We start from the raw sequence: 26848 nt of genomic DNA on the forward strand, positions 1-26848 counted from the left end.
TACTTCAGCAGCAAATTTTCTGTAGTTGTATAATTAAACAGTGATCATTGTATAATTAAACACGTCTTTTCACGTCAAGTTTGTTTCATTAGTTACAATTATTTGATTGATACCATTTTACCTTCGATTTTATCGGTTTCAATTGCTGTTTGTGTGACGATCCGCTTGTTGATAATATTGCTTTATTGTTTTGACGATGAGCTGTATATGCTTTAGTTTCAAATACGCTTTTATGATGTTATATTCTTTTTATAATTAAACAGAGTAGGTCTGGTTAAACTAGACGTATTAATTTACAATGCAGTTCTATGCTTCGATGTCATATATTAAAAGCATGTCTACTTACGACACCCAATCAAACCGTGTATTGTTGCTGTTTTTTCAGCCCAATCGATATGCATCAATTATTTCTATAATGTTGCAATCGAAAATCAGCGTAATTGTTTATGCAAGCCCACAAATGTTCATTACATATTTCGATACGGTAAGTGTATGTTCCATAATTGTTGATATTTCTACGTTTATGTATTGGCTAGCAATACAGGCGGACAGAAAACGGAAAGCGAGAAACATAAAACGAAATTCTTATTCTTATTTTCTTAAGCCGTGTTCACCTGCCCCATTTGAGTTTGCATTACCTTTACTTCTTATTCCAGCGAATGCAACATATGATCGTGTAATCCCTATCTATATATTTATAAAGAAGAGACTGCATGAATGTAAGCTGCTTAATAACATATGAGACGACCGCACTGTATGTATTCTTGGTCCTTGCAAATAAGTCGAGCCGCTGATTCAGATATAATAGGGGCATAAGTATATAATATAATATAATAATAAATGTACATTGTGTAAGTATTTGATTGTTTAAAACATACGTTTTGAGATACCGGGTTCAAGCGGGTCCATATACACCATTGAATGTCACAAAAAGAGTCGTAAATAAAATTATAATTATGTTTTCATAACAAAGATACAAAAGCAAACTTTCTTCGTTTGACAATCGCCAGAACGCCCTCTTTATGCTCCTGTGACGTTCCGGACATACCCGTTGGTCTTGTAATTAATGTCAGGGATGCGGAGCAGTATTTGGGAAAACATATGTTCAAAGGCCAGTATCATTCATTCAGTGTCCGTTTAAAGCGTTCAGGTCTCGCAGCCGACCACTAGGATGAAAACTATGAGGGACTTGAATAGCCTGTACTTGGCTGGAGATGAAGATCTTTCTTCACAACCTCTTTAGACTTCCCATCGCTGCGGTCGCCATGCTCATTCGTATTCGGACCTCATCAGTGCTTGCACCATCCGTGAACAAGATTGCTCCAAAGTACTTTTTTCAGCTTCATGATTTTTTGAGTTTTTTATATTTACCATGATCTTCGACTTTTCCGTACGTACTGACTTCCATCCTGCATGCCCCTGCTCTTTCATCGAGTATGCTGGTGAGGTATTGGAGTACACTGCTTGTGTCATCCATAAGGTCAAGGTCATCAGCGACTTTTAAGTTGGAGATGGTTCTGCAACTTATGGGGAAAGATATTTGGTTGTCAAAGACGGTCTCATGCTTTATTATTCAGATGAAAAGGTTAAACAGGACGGAGGAGAGCAGACATCCCTGACGGACTCCGTTAGGTTTTTGTTCTTGTATAACTTGCACAAACCCCTCGTCTGTGTTGAAATTTCTATGAACCTACCAAAGGCCATCATGGTCCAAGCGGTCGAAAATAATATCAAGTTGTTGTAGAGCTTACGTTTGTGTTGCAGTTGATGACTCTGCATTTTAATATCTGTTTCACTATGCTCTGCAAAGCTATCAATCAAGTGTGTTCTTTTACCAACAGTTCCATTCTTTTACTTTTCAGTCAGTTGATGATGATGCGTAGCATAACTTGGCTAGGAGAGCTGCTCAGGATGACTGTGTGGTAATTCCGTGAATACATCGTATGTATATTCATTTATTAAGTTTGAAAAGTGGGAATGTTATATGCAATAATACAGCAAATGTTTACTGGTTCTTTCTGACAAGAACAATATGGGGGAGCAGTCTTCGGAGACAACCAATTGTAAGAAAAACCTTGTTACCACTTAAGCGGAACAATGTATAACTAAGTCGTGATGAAATTTTGTCGGAATATTTATCTTGAAAATATCTTGGCCGAGTTTGAATCTGGAACTCGTTCATCGAAAAATAATTTCACCAAGTAAAATAAAGGGAACTATAATTGCAGTGTCTTACAGTTCTCATGGTAAGGAAAGAACAATACGAAGTGCAAGACCAACTAATTCACTAGAATAGTGATGGTAGTGGTGGTAGTTTTTTGTTCTCGTGGCTAGTCTCTGGAAATGTAAGAAAGACGTGTATATACTACCAAAGTTGTGACTGAAATAATATTGGTTTGGGTGTTTTGTATAATACGTTCCGCTAGATTTAAATATGTGTGTGGAAGACAATATTATAGTAATTGCTTTCATGTTTTTGAATAGTTACCCTGGTGTTGTCTTATAATTCGAGAAACACGTAGAATTCCATTATTCACCAACGTTTAATATTATTAAGAGAAAACGTCGAATTGGTGGTAAGAACACTGGCATAAGAATAATAAGAAGGAAAAATGAACGAGCCGAACAAGTGCTTAATTGTGTCTCTTATTCTATATTTTTTATTTCAATAAACATAGTAATGAAATGAGTATTATATATATATATATATATATAAAGTATATATATATATATATATATATATATATATATATATATATATATATATATATATATATATATATATATATATATATATATATATATATATATACTGATTAAATATGAAAATGTTCAATTTCTAAACGTTTGAAACGCCATTATTTCGCAACAGTTTTTGCGTTAAATACACTCAAACATCGTTCATGGTTTACATTAAACAACACCTTTAGCAACCACATCGCCATCTTTGTTAACAAGTGCTGGCATCACAACGAAGTCAACCTTTTTACCTTTGCATGTATATTCACGGAAGAAGTTTTCGTCGAAATCGTCACCCCTTTTCTTTGCATAAGACGAAATTGGTGGCGCAGAGAGGTTTGCCAACCAACATATTTTGACACATTCTCTAGTGAATATAGGGGATGAGTTTATAATCTTGGGACAAGGATAGTAATCCGCAGCGATTTCTTTACGAAATGCCTGCATATAAGAAAAGAGACGGACAGTAGATAAAGATACTCCGTGTCATTTAGGCAAACATGTATACCAGTTAATTTTTAAATCCTCTATGGCATGATCATATTATACAGAAACCCTATTTGCACAAATTAATAACAGTTGAACAAAGTTTTTTATAATCCTTTTAGGGATGAAGACGTTACAGTACGGACAAGTTAAAGGACATATTTGGTAATAATCAACAGCCATTTGAAATGGGTAGATTTATAAATTGTTAGCAGAGATGTTAAACGTTCTCTTATGGGATGTCTATGATTATAATTATACACACAAACGTATTTCAAAAGTTTTTAGGATTGTATTTGTATAATTATTTACCTGAAAAACTAAACCAATAGAAAAGTCCGTTGTCCCTGTTTTAATCAGTTTTGTCAAGTTTGCCACATCTGGATGATTACCCTATAATCATCAATTAAATAAGCTAGTTTAACTATATTTTCTGTTTTAACTACTCCGTATTCGTACTACAAAGCTAAAAAACTACAGTCAAAATTAATTATCCAGTGTAATTAAAATTTAGCTTAATCAAAATTTCATATTTGATATAAATACAAATTGAGAAAAATGGTATTTTTTGGCAGTCAAAACAAACAAATTAATATCAGAATAAAAGCAATTAGGGGAAAGGTATACTTGATTTGTAGAAAATATAATATTCAAACAATTACAATATTTGATTACATCGACTGACTTCTCTTTGAGAATATCTCTAAGGATTATCTTCTGTCTGTTTAATTCTTCTTTACAAAATGTATTTGCTTTCTAAAATTCATAAGATAAGATGATGAATAATTACACGAGTCCGCTAAAAGTAAAAACTCTGAACATTTTGTCTGTTCTACATAAATATAAAAAATAACCCTTTATATGGAAATATTCAAATCCCAAATGTATCTGTTAAAAAAAGTCGGGTCATTAAATACCCTATCAATCTCCAAAGAATTGCTACAAAATGAAATTTAACTGATCCTAGGACGGTAGAGGGCTGCCTTCATTGAGACAAAGTAGTTTCCTGAAAAACATTGTTCTGATGTTGGGATGTTTTCATACACGTATGAACGTGCTACGGGCTATAGGACCCCTCATGGAAGGATTCGGTTTCAAATAAATACTTAAGACTGTCCATTGGGAAAATGCAATTGTAGACACTATGACAAGGAATGCTGTTAACAGAGCTTTGCGGGACCATCTTCTTGTTTACAAGCTCCTACAAACCCAGCTTTTAGCCAAAATGACCCAGGAATATATCGAGATTCCGATACCCCTAGATCATGCCGAGACGACTTGAGCAAATGTTACATGTTTTGAAGTTTTTATCAAACTCGAGACTACTACAGAGAAGAAGAAACGTTAACTAGCCCAGACGTCAAAGACGGGCCAACTTAGAATTATCAGCTCATGGTTAGCGTGACAAGGGTGTTAATCAAGGCGGATCGTACTGGGTATCTGCTGTTGCATTTGCAGGCAGAGTCATATTGTCTACCCGTCTTTACTGCAGCTGGGCACTTCAATTACCTGCGATCTGCTTATTTTTATCTGCATCAAAGGAGTGGATGGTGTTCAAGTTTCTCGTAGGAGCAATCAGTGCTGGGCTGAGCAAAGAAGTGATCTTGTCATTGAGCAAATATGCATGAGATCTCTAAAGAAAACAGGTGTTCTAAATAGCGCAGTGGATGATTGGGGAAATTTCAAACCTTTGGACACAATTTATACGTGAAACATCCGACTACAACAGCGTGAGGTAGAATTTCACAGGCATTACCTATACTATAAGTCCACAACAAAAAGACTCAACTAAGGCGCGCAAAAAAGAGGTGCTTCTAATCTTGAGGAAATGCAGACAAAATTACAGATTGCTAACCCTACATATATTATCCTACTTTGAAAAAAATTGTCAATAAGATAGTGGCTGGGGCAAATGTGAGTGTGTATTCATTTTAGGCGGTTGGGAACAAGATCATTAGAGACAGAAGAGTGGGCCTTAGCTGATAAATTCTAGAGAAAAGACAGCTAATTATATTTCCCTTGAAGACGTCATATGAACTAAGCCCCCATCTTACTGCTCTCTTTAAAGTCATCAACACACTTTGTAAAGCAGACAAGACTATGCTATTTTCAGGAAGAAAATGGCTGCTGCCAAACATTCGTCACCCCTGCACAACTTCCTCCAACATCACATGCAACAGTATTCCATGGCGAATGCTATCAAATCACGGTATGGATGGTGATGGCAAATAATATGAAAAAGAATGAAATTTTAATGAAACAGAACAACGATCAAATCATTTCAATCATGACCTAAAACCATGCTGAACGTGAAGAACTATTGACAATCCTCAATGGAACTGTTCTTCAGGATGTAAACCCTTTCGATGCAGCCCTTGAAACTTGCGAAACCAAACTGAAAAAAATGTGACAATCCGAATAATTCACAAGAGGTCGGAACTGAGGAGAAGGAGTATTACAATTTAACGCTCTGAGACAAGTTATGGACAAAGGTGGTTGTGTATCAGGTGCTAGTAGACAGCTGAATGTAATTGGGGTTCATGATTATTCAACTGCATAGGTATATCAACAATTCAATTAAACTGTTCATTGTCTCCAAAACCATTACGTTTTAAATAAAAATCATCATGTTTGAGTCAAAAGTAATTTACTTGTGGTCGATGGCGATGTTGGACGGCATGTTTGATTTTTGTGTATAATAATAAACTTACACTAAGGCGTATGATCTAAATGTGTTCTTTGCCCTCGGAAACCTAGTTACGGACAAAACAAATCATCAAATTTGAGTAGATAGTTACATAGTTATGACCATCAATAGGCTGTCGCGGTAATCTTGAAACAACAACTTTGATTTCGGTAAACGTTTGTTATGTTATAAAGTACCTTCCATCCAACGAGGATCAGTTAAAAAAACTTGTGTAGCAATTTTGTATATATTTTTTGGGGGAGGGGGGGGTCAAAGCGTATATTAATATGACTAAAAAGGACATCAATAGTTCTTTCATTTTAAAATTGCTTACTTTTCTGCTGACCGATGGATGAGAGGGAGGGAGAAACGGAAGGACTCAGCTACCAATGTCTGTTACAAAACCTCTATCATTTAATTTATCAAAAGACGTGAGCATGTATTTATGTTGAGTTATCGAATGACCCATTGTTTTCGGAGAGACACACTGCCGACAGAAATAAACGAGGTAAAACATTTTTTCAGTTCCTGTAAAAATTCAGTAAGGTTTTGAAAAAATAGTTTTGTGATATGGGTTTTATGGAGGGGGCTATACGAAAACAATAGTTATACTGCATTTTAATGGATAGACAATAACATAATAACAATTTCAGGTATGTACTTATTTAATTCTTTGAATAGTTGAACTCGCGGATAAGATGTTAATAATATTGAATTTTATATCAAAAGCGAATCTTACCTCAAAAATCGTGCGAACTTCATCGACGATGGAACGTTAACTACGAACGTATGAAAATAGTGTTTTGGCTGTTTCGTAAGCATCGGGCCAGTGGTTGTCGTACAAGTTCTTGTAGAGTTCAGCAACCGTAAGAGGATCAAACCAGTCACTATAATCTTCGACATCAGGGTGTATGTTCTTCTTGGTATTTTTCAATCTGCATGTAATACTATTGTTACTGATAGTAGTTTGATAACATTTTACTACGTTTACTATTTCATAACACGTAGGTAAAGGTAATATACAAAATATGCATTCAGAATAATACAATAAAGGGTAATAACTATATAAGCATCATAGCTCTGATAACCTTTTTAGTCAGAGCAGTCAATGAAATTTAACAATCAAACGACATTACATATTAAACATCATGTTAAGACTGTAGATCTTGCGATATTTCTTCCCCCCCCCCCACACACACGCCTGCACACACACGCAAACACACACACACACACACACGCACACACAAACACACACACACACACACACACACACACACACACACACACACACACACACACACACACACACACACACACACACACACACACACACACACACACACACACACACACACACACACACACACACACACACACACACACACACACACACACACACACACACACACACACACACACACACACACACACACACACACACACACACACACACACCAGTACCAGGTACCAGCAGATTGGTTCCATGACGTGACGTCGATTTGTAACGTAACGTAAAAGACGTGACGTCGTTACTTAGTGATGTACTGGCTTGGCACAAGAATTATATATATATTTTGGATCGTTAATAAATGCTCATACCAAAAGCGGGTATTTGGCTTTATATTGTTCCCACTATCGGGGAAATAGTAAATAACGGATTTCCCATTATCGGGGATAATTCTCAGTAAACAGCAAAATACGGAAATTCCCATTATCGGGGAAACTTCTTAACATTTGGTAGAAGAGCGAGGTTTCTAAATTGAGTTAGCGATGGATCCTGTTGAATATTTAACGACAGAGAATTTGTTGAAGAAGGAGAAAATAAGACTGAAAACTAATTTTACCAGAGCAAGAAAAAAGGTAGTGTCACATTTGGAGGGAAATGCACGAAGCGACAGTGAACGACGCTTGCAAGCAGTTGGATTTTGCGATGGACGAAGTTATAAAAGGGCTTGATAGTTTATCCAATATGTACATGAAAGGAGATGAATTTGAAAAAAGTAAAATAGTAATTTCGGAAAGGGAAAAGATTGAACTTGAATATAAAAAAACAACGGAAGATGCCTGTGCCTATTTAAACGATCTACGAAGTGAAACAGCAAGGCAAGTAAGCAAAGCGTTGTCGCAGGACACGGTGAGTAAACTTTATATTTCGAGAGACCGGCCGGCTTCACATGAAACTGTGCGACAGAATGACAAATTTCCAAGTATGTGGCGTAAAAGGGCCGGGTTCGATGGGCAAAACGATTGTGGGCGTGAAGCACCTAATGCCTCTAACAACAAAGATGAGTGTGAAGAAGGCAATACTATAATTTCAGGAATCGATCATACATTAGGACAAGACCTTTGGAGGCAACTCAAACGTGTGGAGATTCCAGTGTTCGATGGTAATTAGCCAGTCTACCAATCATGGAAAGAAGCATTCCTTGCTTGTATTGACAGAGCGCCAGCCACAGCAGAGTACAAACTTCTTCAGCTTAGACAGCACTCATATGGCGAAGCGTTAAAGGTAATTGAAAATCTTGGGCACTCGGCGTTTGCATATGAAGCGGCATAAGATCGACTTGAAAGGAAATATGGGGGCAGGCGTCGACAGATAGCAATTTACCGAGTAGAACTTGAACACTTTGAAAACATCCGAATTGCCAACGCAAAATACCTAGAACAATTTGCCGATCTATTAGACGTAACAATAATTAATTTGCAGGAAGCGGATCAACACCACGAACTTGGAAGTGGCTAATTTATATATAAAATTAAAAAGGAAATTACCAGAACCACTCTTGGCACGATACCATCGTTGTGTCTTTGAGGGTCAACACAATGAGTCAGTATTGTCGCTACGGACATGGGTTATTCAAGAGGCAGAATTCCAAACTATCGCGTCAGAGACCATTTAAGGAATGTCAGGATATTTGATGTCAGAGCATACTTCGGAAAAGACGAACTATAAAAATCAAAGAACGTTTTTTGGTGGTTACGGAGAAAGCGTGAAAATGTTTAAATGCAGAGTATGTGACAAACAGCATGAGGCATGGAACTGTGACAATTTCAAAGAAATGAACTTTTCACAACGGTTGGAAAAAGCAAAACAACTTCATCTTTGCTATCGTTGCCTTGGGTTAAATCATGTCGGAAAGTCATGCCGTCAATGTAGACAATGCGGACAAAATGGATGTAAAGAGCTGCATCACAGACTGTTACACAGAGATGCGCAAAAGAGCATGCATTCAAACGCTACTGACCGTCAAGTCCAATATCCTACGGAAGAAAAAAAGGCAACATATTTGACAGCAAAAAGTTATACCAGATCTGATTTAGTAGGGCTCCGGACAGTTCCAGTTATTCTCGCAAATGGAAATCGGTCGATAACTGTAAACGCATTGCTAGATGACTCAAGTACAAAAACGTTTATCAATTGTGACGTAGCGGCAGAACTCGACTGTAAAGGTAGAACGGAAAAGGTCAAGGTCAATGTTCTGAATGGTCAAGTCGAGACTTTTGAAACTAGACCAGTTGGATTCGAAATAAGAAGTGTCAACGGAAGCGAAAAGATAAATGTAGCAGCATATACAGCTAACAAAGTAACAGGAGACATGAACTTTGTTGATTGGAATCAGTACCAAAGAAAATGGCCACATCTTCGTGACGTAACATTTCCAAAGGTTGCGACCAGACCTATTGTGGATATCTTAATTGGACTTGATTGTGCAGATTTACATTATGCGCTGGAAGAAAGAAGAGGTATAACAGGGGACCCAATAGCGCGTCTTAAACCACTCGAATGGACATGCATCGGTTATCCATGTTCAACTTTAACGCCGGTTCTACAAACAAATTATGCCCGAACATACTTTAAAAGAGACATAACGGAAATCGAGAATCTAAACCTAATTCTTAAGAAATTCTGGGAAGTTGAACGGGAATCAACTGAAACGTATGTCGTTAACATTGGCGAGCAACAAGCACTTAAAGCAGTAAAACAGTCGTGCATATTCGAAAATCAGATGTATCGCGTCGCCATTCCATGGAAAAGCAAGATAACTGTTATGCCGAACAATTACAAAATGGCACTGAATAGGTTAGAGAACACAGATAAAAGACTCAAACAATGTCCTCAGGTAGCTAAAGCATACAGCGAAATCATCAAACAATACGTAGAAAAGGGTACATGTCAAAAGTTCCGGATTCTGAAGTGTCCAATTCAAAGTGGTTTCTACCACATTTTCCTGTGCTGAGGCTAGATAAAGATGAAACAAAAAACAGAATCGTGTTCGATGCTGCAGCAAAATTTGAAGACGTATCACTAAATGATAAAATACACCAAGGCCAAAAGCTACAGCGCGATCTGTTTGACGTTTTGCTAAGATTCAGAAAGCATCACGTTGCAGTAGTTTGCGACATAGCCGAGATGTATCTCAGAATAGGCATCGATCACGCGGACAAGCCATATCACAGATTCCTATGGAGGGGAATGAATCATAACCGTTGTCGCGATATCTACGAATTTGATAGAGTCGTGTTCGTTGTAAATTCATCACCATTCTAAGCACAGTATGTCTTACAGCAACGCGCAAGGGAAAATCTCAGCGTATTTCCATTAGCTGCTGAAAACCACTCACTTACCAATTCAGCACGAGAGTGGTTTCATCCTGAGAGAGATTACTCCGGAAACGACGAGGGGAAACTGGCCACCAGGGCGGATACTTGAGGTTTATCCAGGACAAGACGGTCGAGTGAGTCGTAAAAATTCAGGTTGGAAGCAGCACCGTGACGAGATTGTTGACAAAGCTATGCCCGTTAGAACTGGACAATTAATGATAAGAATATCGAAAAGAACATACTATTATTTTATGTATTCAATTTTTTATTTAAAATTTTGTTTTACAATATTTATCAAAATTAACTGTATTTTGATGGAGGGGAAAATGGATATTAGATTTGAACGTTTAATTGGTACCAGCGGATTGGTTCCATGACGTGACGTCGATTGACGTAACGTAAAAGACGTGACGTCGTTACTTAGTGATGTACTGGATTGACACAAGGATTGTAAATATATTTTGGATCGTTAATAAATGCTCATACTAAATGCGGGTATTCGGCGTTTATATTGTTCCCACTATCGGGGAAATAGTAAATAACGGATTTCCCATTATCGGGGATGATTCTCAGTAAACAGCAAAGTACGGAAATTCCCATTATCGGGGAAACTTCTTAACAACACCATTATGTTTAGTTTAAACTGAAATGAACAACTTCACCCAAAGTAATCCCATATATTGATAACAGGTGTGTTTTAATTAAGTTAATGTAAATTATACGTGTATTAAATTGAAATTATATTATTTCTACGACTGAACTAAAATGAACATACACATTCAGATAGATAACGTCATACCTATTGCTCCCTTCTGAAAGATCCTTTTGTAGTTTGAGGTTTTCCTAAACAAGAGCATCATATTTTGCAGTCGTATTTTCCAAGTGATCTTCTAATATTTTTTTCTGCAATGTAAACAGTTATGTTGCGCTATTGACACATGGTCAATATGAATATGTGAATATGTATTTTATTACGAGTTGATATCGTAATCACTTTTTGTATGACGTACATTTATTAAACGATAATATTAAATGCATATGGGAGAGCAAACTGAATGTTTTATTGTACAAAAAATACTGAAGTTTTCAAAACATCAACATATCTATATAAAAAATAATGTTAACTCCTTGTACACACTACCATTTTTTTGCTCAGTGATAATTTATTAAAAACATCTTTGGGAAACAATGCAATTTACTTTTCCAAGTAGACTGAGTAGAGAATACTTGTGTTCAATTTCAAAGTAATTTGAGATATTTTTATACATTTATTGCGTAACTGTTCATATTAGTAATTCATAAAGAGTGCAGGTGCAAATAACACGCACTTGTTAACCCGCAATTTTAAAATATAAGAATCATTAACTAAAGTACTTGTTAATTATAATTGCTTTGGGATTTTCACAGTCGTATTGGGCCCAGGTGACTACCAGACAATGTCTGGAAAGAATTGATAAAATTGATAAAAACCAACAAAAATGGTTTTGTTTTTTCGTTCATACTAAATTAAAAAATAAACCGCCATCGTGTTTTCCAGGACATTTTACCATATCAGTAACTTTGAAGTTTCGAAGTAAACAAAGCGCGCATTGCGTACATAAATATATACCGTGCTCGTTTCTAGACGGCTAAAACCCAATGCGTTCGTTATTCCTATTTGCCAGTATTAGCCCAAACAAATCACGATCAAAACGACGGCAAATATTTATTGAAATCGAACATTGCAATTGTATGAAGAATATTTATCTCAATTGCTATGAAACATAGAACGTCATGAACGCCTTAAAAGTAACTACTATGAAAATAATAATCAAACGAAATAAATTAAAATAAAATGTGCTTGCTTTCTCAGTAAATTTAGTAACTGTACATATTTTTATTCGCGCAAGCGCATATTAACTATCTTTATTTTCAAAGAAACCCCGAAAACACGCAAATATTTTCTTTTCATTTTAAAATAGGATAAAAACGTATAACACAATCCACATGATGCGTAGCAAAGAGTTCAAGTATTATTTTCAGATGACGAGGCGAGAAAAATAAAATCTCTGAAGGCAATTCATTTTCAAGGGATACGTGATTAGTTATAGCGCAAGCTATGAGGCAGAATCACGATTTTGGAGAAATTTAAGAGTGTATTTTATTCGTTTATCCAACAAAAAGAACGTTAAATATCTATTTAAATCACATTTTGAATAATAACGAAAACTGTACTTTGTATTATGAATTTGTTAAAGCCTAAGAATAATAATCATGGCGTCATAAGTAAACGAATTTATTCGCATTTATACACATTCCCGAAACGAAACGAAACACTAAAAGAAGGAATTTGAATTCACTCTTAACTTGCGTTGATTATAGAGGCCTATTGCGTTTTTATCTCCAAACAATAAGCATTAAATAAAAGGATGAACAAATCCTCGTTTAATGTACATATTTGTATAGAAAAAATGCTGTATTGATATTGTTTAATCAAAAATGTATACGATAGAAAAAAATTCAATCAAACCTATTAACAAAAATCGTCTTATAATTTGAAATTTGCTAAGTGTCTCAGTATATGGATTTGCTGATCATCACATTGCCAAGACAACCTTCAAGCCGTCCACTTCAAACGAAAAGAACGCAATCATTTAACTTGAAAAATGCGCATTTACTATTATCCACTGTATGAATGAAAATAAATTTAATATGAACACATCAAACAATGGGTTTATTCTGTTTGGCAGTCGGAAACAACTCCAGGAAATCCATAAGAATGAAGTAGACATCGCGGGGGACATAATCCAGCGAGAGCCAACTATTCGGTACCTTGGTGCATTCCTTGACGAATCCCTTAGTTTCAAAAAAACATGTATCAATAAAATGTCGTTCTGCCATGTTAAACTATTTTAGGATCTAAAGCATACGAAAGTATCCTACAAGACAGTCCGCAGAAAATCTCATTGTTTCCCTTGTGCTATCACACCTCGACTATTGCAACGTAATTATGTATGGTGTGGCAGAGTGCGAAATCAACAAAATGCAACGAATTCAGAATATGTGCGCCAAATTGGTTTTACAACGAAGCAAGTTTGACACTTCGAAGCAAGCGTTATATGAGTTGCACTGGTTGCCGATCAAACCTAGGATAAATCTCCAAACTACTTACATTCATGTACAAGTGCTCAAATGATGAGGCCCCGACTTACCTCACTGAACTTCTCACGAAACATATTCCAATTAGACAAGGTCTACGGTCATGCGACTCTAACATGGCCCCATATGACGTTCCGTTCAATGAGCGAAAGACATTCAGTGACAGGAGCTTCCATACCGCTGGGCCAAGACTGTGGAATTTCTTGCCTCAGGATCTTAGACAATCGAATTCCTTAGAATATTTTCAGAAGAATTAAAAAACTTAACTTTACCGTGATTTTTATGCCCTTTTCTGAGATTATGTATTTTAATCGAAATACCGTATATGGTTCAATGTTTAAAAAAAACGACTTTATCTCTTTTACCAGATTTATCATTGGTTTATTATTAATACATTGTATATTGTTTAACTTGTTTTATTTTCAGCTTATTGTAAAACGCCATTTAATATGTATTTTCATAGTAATCGGCGTTTAAGCAAGTAAACAAGTTTTCAGTTTCAAGAGTTCTATGGTCCGAATGCGTATGGCATAATTCATGAACCTTTCATTCAGAATGATTTTATTATCCCTACTGATTTTTCCGCGCCCGATTAAAGTGCCCAAACTGTATATAATGATACAAATAATTATTATAAAAAATAATTATTATATTTAGCGTAGATTAAAACGAGCAACATGTGTTGGGTGTCCATTTAATCTTTTCAAAAATATTATACCATATTAACCGTCAATAAAACCGTCATATAAAGCTGTCAAATAATTTTATTCTAATTATTTTTTATTTCTAAGATGAATTTTAGACCAAATATTTTTTTGTTAGCAACGCTGCAACCGGAAATTTAATTCAGTACGAGGCCAAATTTGAAGTGTTCGTTGTGATCGTGTTTTATGGAAAAGTCAAAGAACGCTGACGTTCAAATTGGTTTTCTTTTGTGTTAGCATTTTAAGTGACCTTTCCGTTTAGCTCCAACGTCATCAATAATACCACCTACTATGGTAATGCAGAATCGGAAAAGGGAAAGAAGCATATGGTCAATACGTCGACTTTTTTTAAAGGATTTATACAACATGTATTGTGTTATGATTTATAAATAGGTTTATCATTTTGCCCTTGTTTCGGCGACAGTTTTTTTTAAATTTTCTATATGCTTTAATTAACATGTTTCAATCGAATTACCTGACACATTTATTTCGATTGTATTGATTGAAAACAGGGCAGAGGAAAATATGGTGAAGACATAGTTATTTGGTCTGAATATAATTATATGTTTCACTTTAAAGCAAATACTAGATGTACATCTACTTGCTTTGAAAAAGTTGCATTCAGTTCATTTATTTCATTCTGTAATATTTTGAGGTTGTCTTCATTTAGTTTTTCTAGTGTTTCACTTTCGGTTTGAAGTTTTTCGCACGTTGTCCGGAGTGAACTTATCTGTTTGTCCTAAAATGTTTAATTTTGAAAATTGAAAAACAAAATAGTCCGTTTAAACTTAAGCATACAAACTTAAACGCATAATAGTTAATAATTGTTAACATAAAACAACCATGACCGAAAAAACGTGTAACCCACATTACTGTTGTTAACATAGAACCAATATAATCGGAATGTAATTAATATCCTGAAAATAATGTTGATATGGTTCATAACTATACACAAAAAGCAATTACTATTTAAAAAACGTATGATTCGCTTAATGTGTGTTTAAACAATTACCTTGCCTTCGCAAATACCGTGCAGTGAGCATTTTTCTTTATTGATTATACGGAGTTCTTCATTCTGATCTTCAAACTGTTTTTTCATTTCTTCCAGTTTTTCCATCCCGGTGTTTGCTTCTTCATTAGAGCTCTTTATGATTGATATATAATGGAGTGATCAAATGCAAATTAAATAAATAATTCCTTCAAAAAGGTTATATGCATTGACTTAAGTATTTAGATGTTTTAAATATAATTCAAGAGGATCAATAATGTTGTGTAACGTGACATCCTTAGCATTGCAAAGAGTTTATTCATGAAGTAAATGTAAAAGGAATATAATGTCGATGCGTTACGGAGAGTTTACGGTACTGTTAAAACTGCGCGTACAATTGAATAAAATCTACTTCGGAATGTGATAAAGACACAATAAAATACACATTTCATTTTATAACCGATAATAACATACGAATTATCTTTTATTATTTAAAAACGTATATTATATGTTAATGTTTATGATCATCCGAAGATATTATCTACAAATGTATATCCGCAAACTGTTTGCAACATTTATTAAACATATCAAATTTAGTAATTGCTGAAGCATTCCTGATATAAAGAACATTTATCCAAATATATTGTCGGTCAAATTTCCAGGAATTGAAATCATAGCAAGAACGTTAGGTCAACATTCATCAAAGTAAGCTATCCCAAAAACGTATTTCAATACCTAGGACGTCATATGCAATGTGTTATAGTGAATTAAGATATTATTGTTTTATTGTTTTTTACCGTTATTTTGTACGCCTCTTCTTTTGCCACTTTTACTGCCCTTTCCAAATCATTGAACACCATTGCTAACGATTCACAACCACTGGGGATTAAATAATTAACATAATTGTAATACTTATTGTAGACAGAGCTTCTCAATATATGGTTTACCGTAAAGTGTATTCAAAGAATGATAAATTGACTCACAGCTATTTAAATATTATGCTTTTCGCTTAACATCATTTTATATAATTTAATATATTGAGGCAAGTTCACATATATCGAAGCAAATAATGATAACAGTTTGTTGAAATATAAAAGACGTAACCTTTTTATTCTCGTTAACATAACATGGACAACTCATATGGTCGGCATATATATATAAGAACTGTTGTGGATGGATAAAGTTTGTCTCACTGTAACCGACGTATCTCATGATGAATGTATAAAGATGTGTATCAAAATAGTTATGGCTTCCGTCGTTATATTTATTTCTTAGCGTAAAATACTCTTTATGGACAAAACTCAATGACTAAGTCTTCCAGCGTAACCAACGAATGTTCCTCTTGATTAGACACCGCAAAACCTCAGTACAAAGATATTTAATTCATACATTAATACAATACGCAGCATTTTTGGACACACAAATAATGTTTAATCTAATGAGAATATTTTTAGAAAACACATGCCTTAATAAAAAATAAATAAATCATTACAAAATCGTAGCAATAATCGTCCAAATGGAAGCCATGGGTTAAGTAAAATGATTTGGTGATTAATCCTTGTCAAGACTTTATCTTTGTTTGTGGTTCCAGAACATGACCGTGGTTTTACCAAGCTTTATTACCATACCATACTTTCAGCACGCAGAAAATGCATATACAAAAACAGCAATATTAAAATAATAGTTATGGTCATACCAAACTATTTTCACCCACTTCATTACAGTTATCTATATGTTGTTGACAATTGACACACGAAAAGATGGATTCCAAAAGATCAGAATGGAAATCTCGCCATGTGACGACGCAAAAAATGGTAGCCTTATTTGCATTTTGTAAGCCCCTTTACATTCTTTTTCGGTATTATTTATGTCCCGATTGTCAAGATGCAACACATGTAAAGACTGTATATATAGAGGTTCATGTATAAGCATGGATTTCCTTCGTACATGTAAAAAAAAAAGATTTATAAACTTTTGATACGGAGTTTGCGTTAGCAAACAAATCGCTTTAGTATTGTATATCCAGTTCGCTGAAATGTCTCAAGCTCGTACTTTCGCAGAACAAATTGTCATGATGGATGTTTCTTGAGTATATTCTAGGATGCACAAACACGTTTGGCATACTTATCATCAGAATGTCTATGGGATTTATATATTAGTTACTGCATGTAATTACCATTACATCTAAAAAAAAATTGTTGTGTATTTGTTTATCTATAAATAAGTAATCATTTTCATGTATCCAAGTAAAATAGATTGTTTTAATTATACCTACTTTATTTTAAAATAGTGACAATTAGAGCACGCATACAAAAAGCATACGTTCTAGCAGAATCTAAGAAGTATATGGATAATTTAGTGTATTAAGATTTACCACAAACTGACCTTAATGCATTGCTTAGTAGAATTTATTAATATAAAACAGGAAATAACACACACATATGTTCTGGTGCCACTCTACGGATTACCGTTAGTGCCATCGTGGTTACACATTAAAATCCAGAGGGCAACAATGCGATAGTGCGATTGTACGATGGTGACAATGCGATAGTACGATGACGACAGTGCGACAATACGATGGCGTGAGTGCGATAGCGCGATGGCGATAATACGATGAACACAGTACGATAACGCGATAGTTTGATAGCGACAATGCGATAATACGATGACGACAGTGCGACAATACGATGGCGACAGTGCGATAGTACGATTGCGACAATGCGATAGTGCACTAATACGATGACGACAGTGCGACAATACGGTGGCGTCAGTGTGATAGTACGATGGCAACAATGCGACAATGCGATAGTGCGATAGTACGATGGCGACAATGCGATAATACGATGACTACAGTTCGACAATACGATGGCGACAGTGCGATAGTACGATGGCGATAGTGCGATAGTACGATGGCGACAATGCGATAATACGATGACGACAGTGCGACAATACGATGGCGACAGTGCGATAGTACAATGGCGACAGTGCGATAGTACGATGGCGACAATGCGAAAATACGATTATGACAGTACGATAACGCGATAGTAAGATGGCGACTATACGATGATACGATGACGACACTACGATATGAATATCGCATTGTCGCCATCGTTATATGGCACTGTCGCCATCGTACTGTCGTCATCATACTATCGCATTTTCGCCATCGTACTATCGCATTGTCGCCATCCAACTATCGCATTGTCGCCATCGTACTATCGCATTATCGCCATCGTACTATCGCATTGTCGCCCTCTGGATTTTAATGTGTAACCACGATGGCCCTTACGTTATTCCGTACAACTCCTCTGAACCTTAATTCAAGTTGCGACAATGCGATAGTGCACTAATACGATGACGACAGTGCGACAATACGGTGGCGTCAGTGTGATAGTACGATGGCGACAATGCGACAATGCGATAGTGCGATAGGACGATGGCGACAATGCGATAATACGATGACTACAGTTCGACAATACGATGGCGACAGTGCGATAGTACGATGGCGATAGTGCGATAGTACGATGGCGACAATGCGATAATACGATGACGACAGTGCGACAATACGATGGCGACATTGCGATAGTACAATGGCGACAGTGCGATAGTACGATGGCGACAATGCAAAAATACGATTATGACAGTACGATAACGCGATAGTAAGATGGCGACTATGCGATGATACGATGGCGACACTACGATATGAATATCGCATTGTCGCCATCGTTATATGGCACTGTCGCCATCGTACTGTCGTCATCGTACTATCGCATTTTCGCCATCGTACTATCGCATTGTCGCCATCCTACTATCGCATTGTCGCCATCGTACTATCGCATTATCGCCATCGTACTATCGCATTGTCGCCCTCTGGATTTTAATGTGTAACCACGATGGCCCTTACGGCATTCCGTACAACTCCTCTGAACCTTTATTCAAGTTGTGTTAATAATCAAGGTTTTATCTATTTTGAAAACAATTAGCAAGATATCAAATACTAACTTTAACATGCTGCTACAAACAACGTACGTACCTAGTTTTCAGCATAATAAGTTCGTTTCTTAGTTTGTTATTCTCACTTCTAAGGGCTTTGAGTTCCTCTTCCGCATATTGCGTTTGTAATTGTCTCTGTAAGATTCACCACAAGTCCATGGTTATGCGTGAAACGATATTTTATTTCGTCGTAACATTAATGGAAAAGGAACGAAACATATGAAATTGTACCAATATTTATAGTTGGAACATTTACATTTGGAACATGTATATATATGATTATGATTTTTAAAACCCACATGCACACATTGTTAAATGTATGAATGCTTTACTATATAAGACTTAAGTCCAATCAATTGATCTTTGGCCGGACCAGCTGTGCGAAGAACGTCCTCCACGCCGGAAATCAAGTTTTGTATAGAGTTTCCAACTGTTGGTTCTTGTTACCCTCGAGTTGTCATCTTGCAACGTGTTTGAGTGCACTACAAACTTATTGAAATGATATAAAATTGAAAAAGCTATTATTGTATCACAGTATATGAATATAAAAAAAAACAGGGTACTTTCGCTTACTTTTCAAGAACGTTTAAAGAAAAGCAGTACGGTTTCAACAAGTTTGGTCGTGGATATCAAGATACGTTTAACAATACTTAAAGAGCTGTTATATAAGAACCAAAGCCTTAAATAAAGGTAATGACGTTTGTACATAAACGGTTACTGTACGTTTAGCTTTGTTCTACCTGTTTTATTAGAATCAGAAAAAACTACTTAGTTTTTAGGGCATTTTCAACGTCTCATGATACAATATGAAGCATAAAATTTGAATATTTTTTTCTGAATAATGCATACACTCTTATAAAACTACGCTACTTTCGATTTTATATCAATACACTAACAACTTTTAATGTGATTTTCAATTGAACAAGTATTAAGATATTTGTCATTTTAAAGTTTAATTTATATTATCTTTTGTTAAAGTATGTATCCTAAATATGAATCCGTCAAACTACAAAAATACTTTCCTATTTATATCATGACATTTACATACTTATAGTATGTTCGATTTTATGTTAATACTGCGGTTAAGCTCTGCGTTTTTATGTTGCTAATGTGAAAAATTGCTTAACAGATAACATTTTAACATCAAAATGACCTGAAATTAACTTTTTACCTCAACAATTAAATCACAAAATAGCGTTCGTTAAAAATGCAGATATTCCAGTTTCCATTAATAAACTTCTCAATTTACTTCCTTGTAAAATTGAGGTTAGGTTCGATTCGCATGTAGCGTTTATCCGTCATTTAAAACGATTTAATACATAGAGATTAAACCAATAAGGCTGTAGTTGTAAGAATGTCAACAATAATTTTGCAAGTACGTTAATGTTAAACCAGTCCATACTTTCGTTTAAAAAAAATATACCGTGTTAATTTGTTTTTACTTTTTCAATGATAATAATTATTATGAAAGTATTGCAAAAAATGTATTAAATGCATTTTATAACATTCAAGAAACAGATCCTTTTTACGCAACAGAAAATATCTCCAACAGTATATAAACAAGTTATTGATCTATGGTATAGAAAATCTGTAACAATTTGTTGGTGTTGTACGAATCATTGATTGTAGAAATATGCGAGTAAGAAAATTGCTTACAGAGCGAGTTGAGGACGATAACCCAAATACATGTCAGGTTTAAATGTGTCCATATAATTCCGGAAATTCATAAGCAGAGTACTGATTTCAGAATGCTTGTTCCCCGCATTGCTTAGAATACATAATCATACATAGCATTTAAAAACTATGCTTGATTTTCCCGTGGAGAAACTTTGTTAAGAGTTTGGTAATAATAACAAAAACCTTGGCAAAGCTATTTTTGATTATTGTTAAACTTATAGATTATCATACTTAAAGTTTGTACGAACTTTTTATTTTGAAAGGACACAATTATGAAAAAAAATTAGGTCGTGCAAAATATCTGACATTTTATTCACATATTGCGAGATATCTTCATTTAATACCGTTTGGTTTAGTGCCATGTAATTCATTTGGCTCTTGTGTCATTTTATAATATATTGAGATATATCCTTCTACCGATTTTAGATCCGGTTCATAGCAGTTCATTTACATAGTTACAAAATATAATGTTTGCTTCAACAAAATGCTAAATAAAAAAAGATACGCAAAGAGTATTGATTTATTGTATTATGATAAAAATGTAGCTTTGAAAACAAACAAACAAGACACTAGCATGTCTATCCGTAGTATCGGGCCTCTTAATGAATACATGCGAATATTAGAAGTGAACAAAAACAAAAACACGCATATGTTAACTCTATAGTTAAATGTGTATTCTTTGATATAAAAACGAAAACTGCATTTAAATCGTCAATGTTTTGATGTTATACTGGCTAGACTTAGCTCCCTGTAATAATCTATTTCATATACAATTGTCTCATAAAATCGTCCCTTCTGATTGGTTGCTATGATTTGTTACTATGCGTATTTCCTTATTACCTAAAACAAGTAACTTAATAGAAAAACGAAACTCTTGCATATGTTGTTCTTAAAACATTTTTATATTTTATTCAAAAATAAGCGGCATATAAAACATTTGATTAAGCTACTATTAATCCATATACAAACTAACATAATTGTGTGTTACATAATAACAAATCATAGCATCACCCTGGAATAAAGATGACCTACTTACCAACGAACACCGGAAATAATTAGACTGGTCGTCATAATAGACATTCATAACCATCAATTAAATGACAACTTCTGAAAATTGAAAAGCATTAACCTTTCCAGCAATTCTTGAAGGTTTTTCGTTTAATGCAAAATACTATGGGGAGGACCGATACTGTGAGAGTAAGGGATAATTAATTGTATTCAGTGCCCTTAGCTTTCTTGTGAAACACTGAACATTATCAATGATTGTGTATGTATTTACGTATTACAACATATAACCTCTGTTTTATGTCATACTTTAAATAAATACATGCGATGTTGGCCATTTAAAAGACGTGTACCTTATACGAATATTAAATCCTTATGTGTACACACTTTGAAAATAGTGTATAGACTATCTGTAATTTTCAAGTTTTTGTTCTTATCTTTACATATTGCGTGTATGTAGTAATTCGATTGATTAATTGTTGGGACCATTAGTTGATGGACATCTCGTTAAGCCTCAAAAATGTATTGAATGCGCAATGGGCATTATCGTATTCATCACCAAATTCATAAATTACATAAATTACATGACAACGTACACGAGAAAATCACTCATTATCACTATGGAAATACATAAACAAAAGTTTATAAGGCACAAACAAATGATTAAACAAAAAGCTACTTATTTGGAATGAAAAAAAACACACACAAATGTTCTTTAGTAAGACGGCATGAATTTGTGATAGTAAACTCGCTACAAAATGCAAATTGAATAATATTAATAAAAACATATCGAATGAATGTCCACACATTTGTATGTTACATACGCATCGTGCTACATGCTACAGGATTCAGTTGATGCGCATAATGCTTAAACAATGCATACACAATCATTTACCGACTCTTTGTTATCAGGTTCAAACATTTTGGTTTGTAAATGAGATGCAAATGCGCGCACCGGATCTGCAATTGTTTGTGATGTCGTTGTAAAGAAATTGTCGACTGATGGAAAAATACTGCAACCGTTTTGCCCCCCATTGCTGTCGTTTGGCTCTCCCTCCGTATAAACGTTGTATTGAACTCCTGTAGTGAAACCAAGACCGGCTAGAGCAGCTTTTAATATTCATATCGTGACATGTTTCCTTCAAACTCATCTTCATCAGACGAAATACCCTCTTCTTCATCTGACGTTTCCTGGTGAACATCTTTTGAAGGAGGACTAGATGCTTGTGTGAGGATTGACGACTGGTAACATTTGGCAACCCCTTTTGCTAGCACGGTTTCGTCGTAGATGAGGGCAGGCCATACAACGTACTCGACTTTGTCACCCTGCTCGGTAAGCGCCTCGTATACGTTTCTGTCAAAATCTTCACCTTTGATCGTGTATTCCTCGATTTGTGGCCATTGCAAGTTCAGCAGCCAGAAGATTCGAATACACTCTCGGACGAATACAGGAGATGCATGTGCAAGCTTTTGTAGTTGAAAACCAGGAATTAATGTTTTCATGAATACCTAAAATGTTGTATTATATATGTGTTAATATAAAATTATAATAACTATATGATTGTTTGGTAATCGCGTGGCAGCGTGCGCATACAACTAGCCTTAAGGACAAATTTAATCCGTGAATTGTATTTTTTTTTGTTTCCAAACACACATAATAAAGTTGTATGTTTCTTTTCACCAATGCATTTTCTATCAAAATATTATTTTGGAATGTTGAATACGCAAAGTCTTCAGCATTAAGCTTGTATACTCCAGCGTAATTTACTATAAAAAGCGTATTATACTTAATGATGTGTCGTCAGGTTATTGTAAGCGTTGTAATAATATGCTTTTACCTGAACAAGCAAACCTAAGGCGAGTTCCGATGTACCAGAAGTTATTATTTGAATAATTCGTGCCTCGTCGAAAACCTCCTCTTTTAACTGAAAAATAAATCGATAAAATAAAGAAATAAATATGAATTTGTTAAAGCTATAATATTGTCAAATTAAATTATTAGATATTTCAAAACTTCCATAGATTATTCGTATTCGTTAATATTTCTCATCGAAGTCTTCACAAAATAAAGTCTTTTAGTTTTTAAGTTTGGTTTGCTACGTACAATGCAAATATGGCCCAAGATATTCACTTCGCAAAAAGATACGATACGGATGTTAATAATTAGATAAGAGAAATGTGTGATTCAATTAAATATTTTGTGATGAAAATGTAACAAATCGAGACTGAAATGTAGCATTCTTACACCAACTGATTCTCCTTCGAGCATTTCTTTAAAATGCCGCTTTATTTCTCCACACTCTTTTTTACAAAATGTATTGACCATCTGAAAGTAATAACAGGAACGTATTGTTTAACACACAGGCGTGGTTGTAATGTGCTAGCAGACAATAATTATTTTATATACTAGTGGTTATTTCGCAGTTTGTTCTTGTATTTTTGTGATAGAGGGAAATAGTATATCCGGCATTGTTCTCATCTGTTTGAATAAAAACTATTATGAAGAAAAGAGCCTTAAAGCAACTAAATTATTAATCTTTTTTCTGACGAATGATGCTTCAAAATTATTTCAGATGAACTATACAAGAATAATATATGATACATAACCATAAAGCTATATTTTTAGATATTCATATTAAACATTTACCTCAACACACTCTATAATATTCTTGACAGCGTTTTTCACGTTTCCAGCGAATGTCAGGTTTTTGGCTGTGTCAAAAGTGCGGGGCCAAACGTTTTTATAAAGGTTCTTGTACAGTTCAGCGATGGCTCTGGGATCAAGATACGTTCTCAAGCGAGCATCGTCTTTCAAAACTCTGTGTAGGATACCCACAAATGCAATGTAAAATATTTAATAGAAGTTCATCAAACAAACAAAACAATAACCAATACACGTATCGGGGCTTTGAATATTTATGTATATGTAACTATAGGCATACACAAAACCATGACCATTTTCTTTCGGATAATATTAAAATAGCGACACCCTCACTCTCACAAATTGTATGATTATACAAAACAGGACCATGAAAATAGTTAATCAAATTAATAAAAAATATGTACACATTTTCGCATTGTACATTCGTTTCAGGCAAACACCGCAAATATGATATAACAAGGTATGTAAAAATGTTGCTTTACAAACAAAGAACCATTAGATAATTTAAATTATATTGATTTGAGGTAATAGTTTATTAACAAATATTAAGTTTGCGATTTATGCAAGGTTAAGTTTCATATTCGTCTAAACCTATTTTATCAAAATGCTTTGCATTTAACATGCGAATACGATGTTGTCAATTTAAAGCGGGTATATACGGTTTAGTCAAATATTTATGAATTTTTATAAACTGTGTAAAAAAAACTTATTATATATATATTTCAATATAAATTAAAATAAAAGTTAAGAAGAATATGTGTCGAAAAATGCGAAATAAGCCAGATATTTAATTCTGAAATTGAAAACGGCTGTACAGCCGAATTCGCCAGCATGTATACCATACATGTACGATGTGCATCTAAACTTAGTTTAACGGTTTATTTGAAATTCTGCAACGATATATATTCATACGACACACGAACACTATCTCCGATCCTAATACAAAGACGAATGCTTCGGTTATTGTAGGAAAATATGTACGTCACTATCGGCTCGGGGCGCTAATTTGTCTTTGCTGCATTTTATGAAATTCGGCTTTAATGTATAATTTTCTTTCCTATTTTGTGTTATTGTAACATATTTTATCAATATATTACAATTAAACACATATAAAAAATCGTATATACCCGCTTTAATGTGTGTTATGGTATACATTGCACTGCACTGTAATTAATTCGTGATTTAAATAGCATGGGTACGGTCGATCAGGTAAATCTGCTCACGAACTTCATGCATGAGCAAGCAACGCGAGTTTTTAGTAAATCGTTTAAAGGGGGTAATCTGAATTCACATAATCGCAGTACACAGCAAAAGCCACCGTGGTTTAACAAAGAGTGTCATGAATCGAAACGCGAATTCAATAATGCACGAAATGTATTCAACCGTTGTAAATCAGACGAAAACAGAATTCATTTTTCACAACGGAGAACTATGTATAATAAAATTAGAAATAGAGTCAAATATCTTTATAAAATCAACCAAGGCAAAAAACTCGAAAATATTGCTAAATCCCAGCCTAGAAAATTTTGGAAGACAGTTAAACAAAGCTACACAAATAAAAAGAAAAAGAAAAACAATCTGCAGATAACGGACCTATTTGAACATTTCAATAATCTATTAGGGGAAACGCAACCCACAAATGAAAATTTTAATAACGAAAATGCAGAAAATACATTAATTAACGATGCAGATTTAGACTACGAAATAACCTTAAATGAAATACATCAAGCAGTGTTTAAACAACAAAACAACAAAGCGTGTGGACCAGATGAAATATCAGCAGAACTTATAAAAAACGCATTTGATATCATAGCTCCGTACCTCTACACACTTTATAACAAATTGTTCAACAACGCCGAGTATCCAGAAAGCTGGGGACTAGGTTACATTGTACCTATATTTAAAGGGGGTGACACGAATTCAGCTAAAAAAAAAAGAGGTATAACATTAAACAACATTCTTGCCAAGATATATTCGCAAATTATTTTCAACCGACTTACAAAATGGACAGAAAAAAACGAAACTATAATTAAAAATCAGTTTGGTTACCAAAAAGGAAAAAGCACTACTGACTGCATTTTCCTATTACAAGCTATAATAGCAAAAGTCATTCATAGTGGACATAAATTATATAGTGCCTTTATAGATTATGAAAAATGCTACGATAA

General features: G+C 34.7%; 2 protein-coding genes and 1 long non-coding RNA gene across 8 annotated transcripts in view; all 3 read right to left on the bottom strand.

Annotated features, from left to right (window-relative positions):
• Positions 1-2860: 2860 nt before the first annotated feature.
• LOC127878664 (uncharacterized) lies at positions 2861-5905 on the bottom strand. The gene is made up of 6 exons (XM_052425192.1): positions 5877-5905; positions 4735-4811; positions 4270-4337; positions 3901-3981; positions 3538-3618; positions 2861-3180 (listed from the first exon to the last, which is right to left on the bottom strand). The coding sequence occupies exons 1-6, from the start codon at positions 5903-5905 to the stop codon at positions 2914-2916; spliced, it is 603 nt and encodes a 200-aa protein (XP_052281152.1). The 3' UTR covers positions 2861-2913.
• An 8990-nt stretch (positions 5906-14895) lies between these two features.
• LOC127877487 (uncharacterized) lies at positions 14896-20607 on the bottom strand. Of its 2 annotated transcripts, none has more exons than XR_008048461.1 (6): positions 20508-20607; positions 19669-19825; positions 19377-19471; positions 16141-16222; positions 15368-15499; positions 14896-15094 (listed from the first exon to the last, which is right to left on the bottom strand). It is a non-coding gene; the product is annotated as an uncharacterized LOC127877487 (long non-coding RNA). The 2 variants fall into 2 exon arrangements; XR_008048462.1 differs by having other exon boundaries at positions 19669-19818; positions 20508-20564.
• A 912-nt stretch (positions 20608-21519) lies between these two features.
• The window catches only part of LOC127877485 (interaptin-like), a 67813-nt gene continuing 62484 nt past the window's right edge, over positions 21520-26848 (bottom strand). For 3 of the 5 annotated variants that reach the window (XM_052423413.1, XM_052423412.1, XM_052423415.1), the window contains 4 exons: positions 24666-24837; positions 24264-24344; positions 23857-23943; positions 21520-23527 (listed from right to left, as the gene is read on the bottom strand). In XM_052423413.1, the coding sequence (XP_052279373.1) occupies positions 23132-23527; positions 23857-23943; positions 24264-24344; positions 24666-24837 (736 nt within the window). In that variant the 3' untranslated portion in view covers positions 21520-23131. The remainder of the gene's footprint in view (positions 23528-23856; positions 23944-24263; positions 24345-24665; positions 24838-26848) is intronic. The other 2 variants (XM_052423414.1, XM_052423417.1) reach the window with 2 other exon arrangements.

This window comes from Dreissena polymorpha, chromosome 4 (genome assembly GCF_020536995.1).
Source record: "Dreissena polymorpha isolate Duluth1 chromosome 4, UMN_Dpol_1.0, whole genome shotgun sequence".
Taxonomy (NCBI): Eukaryota; Metazoa; Mollusca; class Bivalvia; order Myida; family Dreissenidae; genus Dreissena; species Dreissena polymorpha.

Coding starts and splice junctions, on each gene's coding strand:
- LOC127878664 (XM_052425192.1), bottom strand. CDS start 5,905: ATGCCGTCCAACATCGCCATCGACCACAA. Junction 4,338..4,734: donor TAAAAATAAGCAGATCGCAG/GTAATTGAAGTG, acceptor CCCAATGGACAG/TCTTAAGTATTTATTTGAAA. Junction 3,181..3,537: donor CTATTGGTTTAGTTTTTCAG/GTAAATAATTAT, acceptor TCTTATATGCAG/GCATTTCGTAAAGAAATCGC.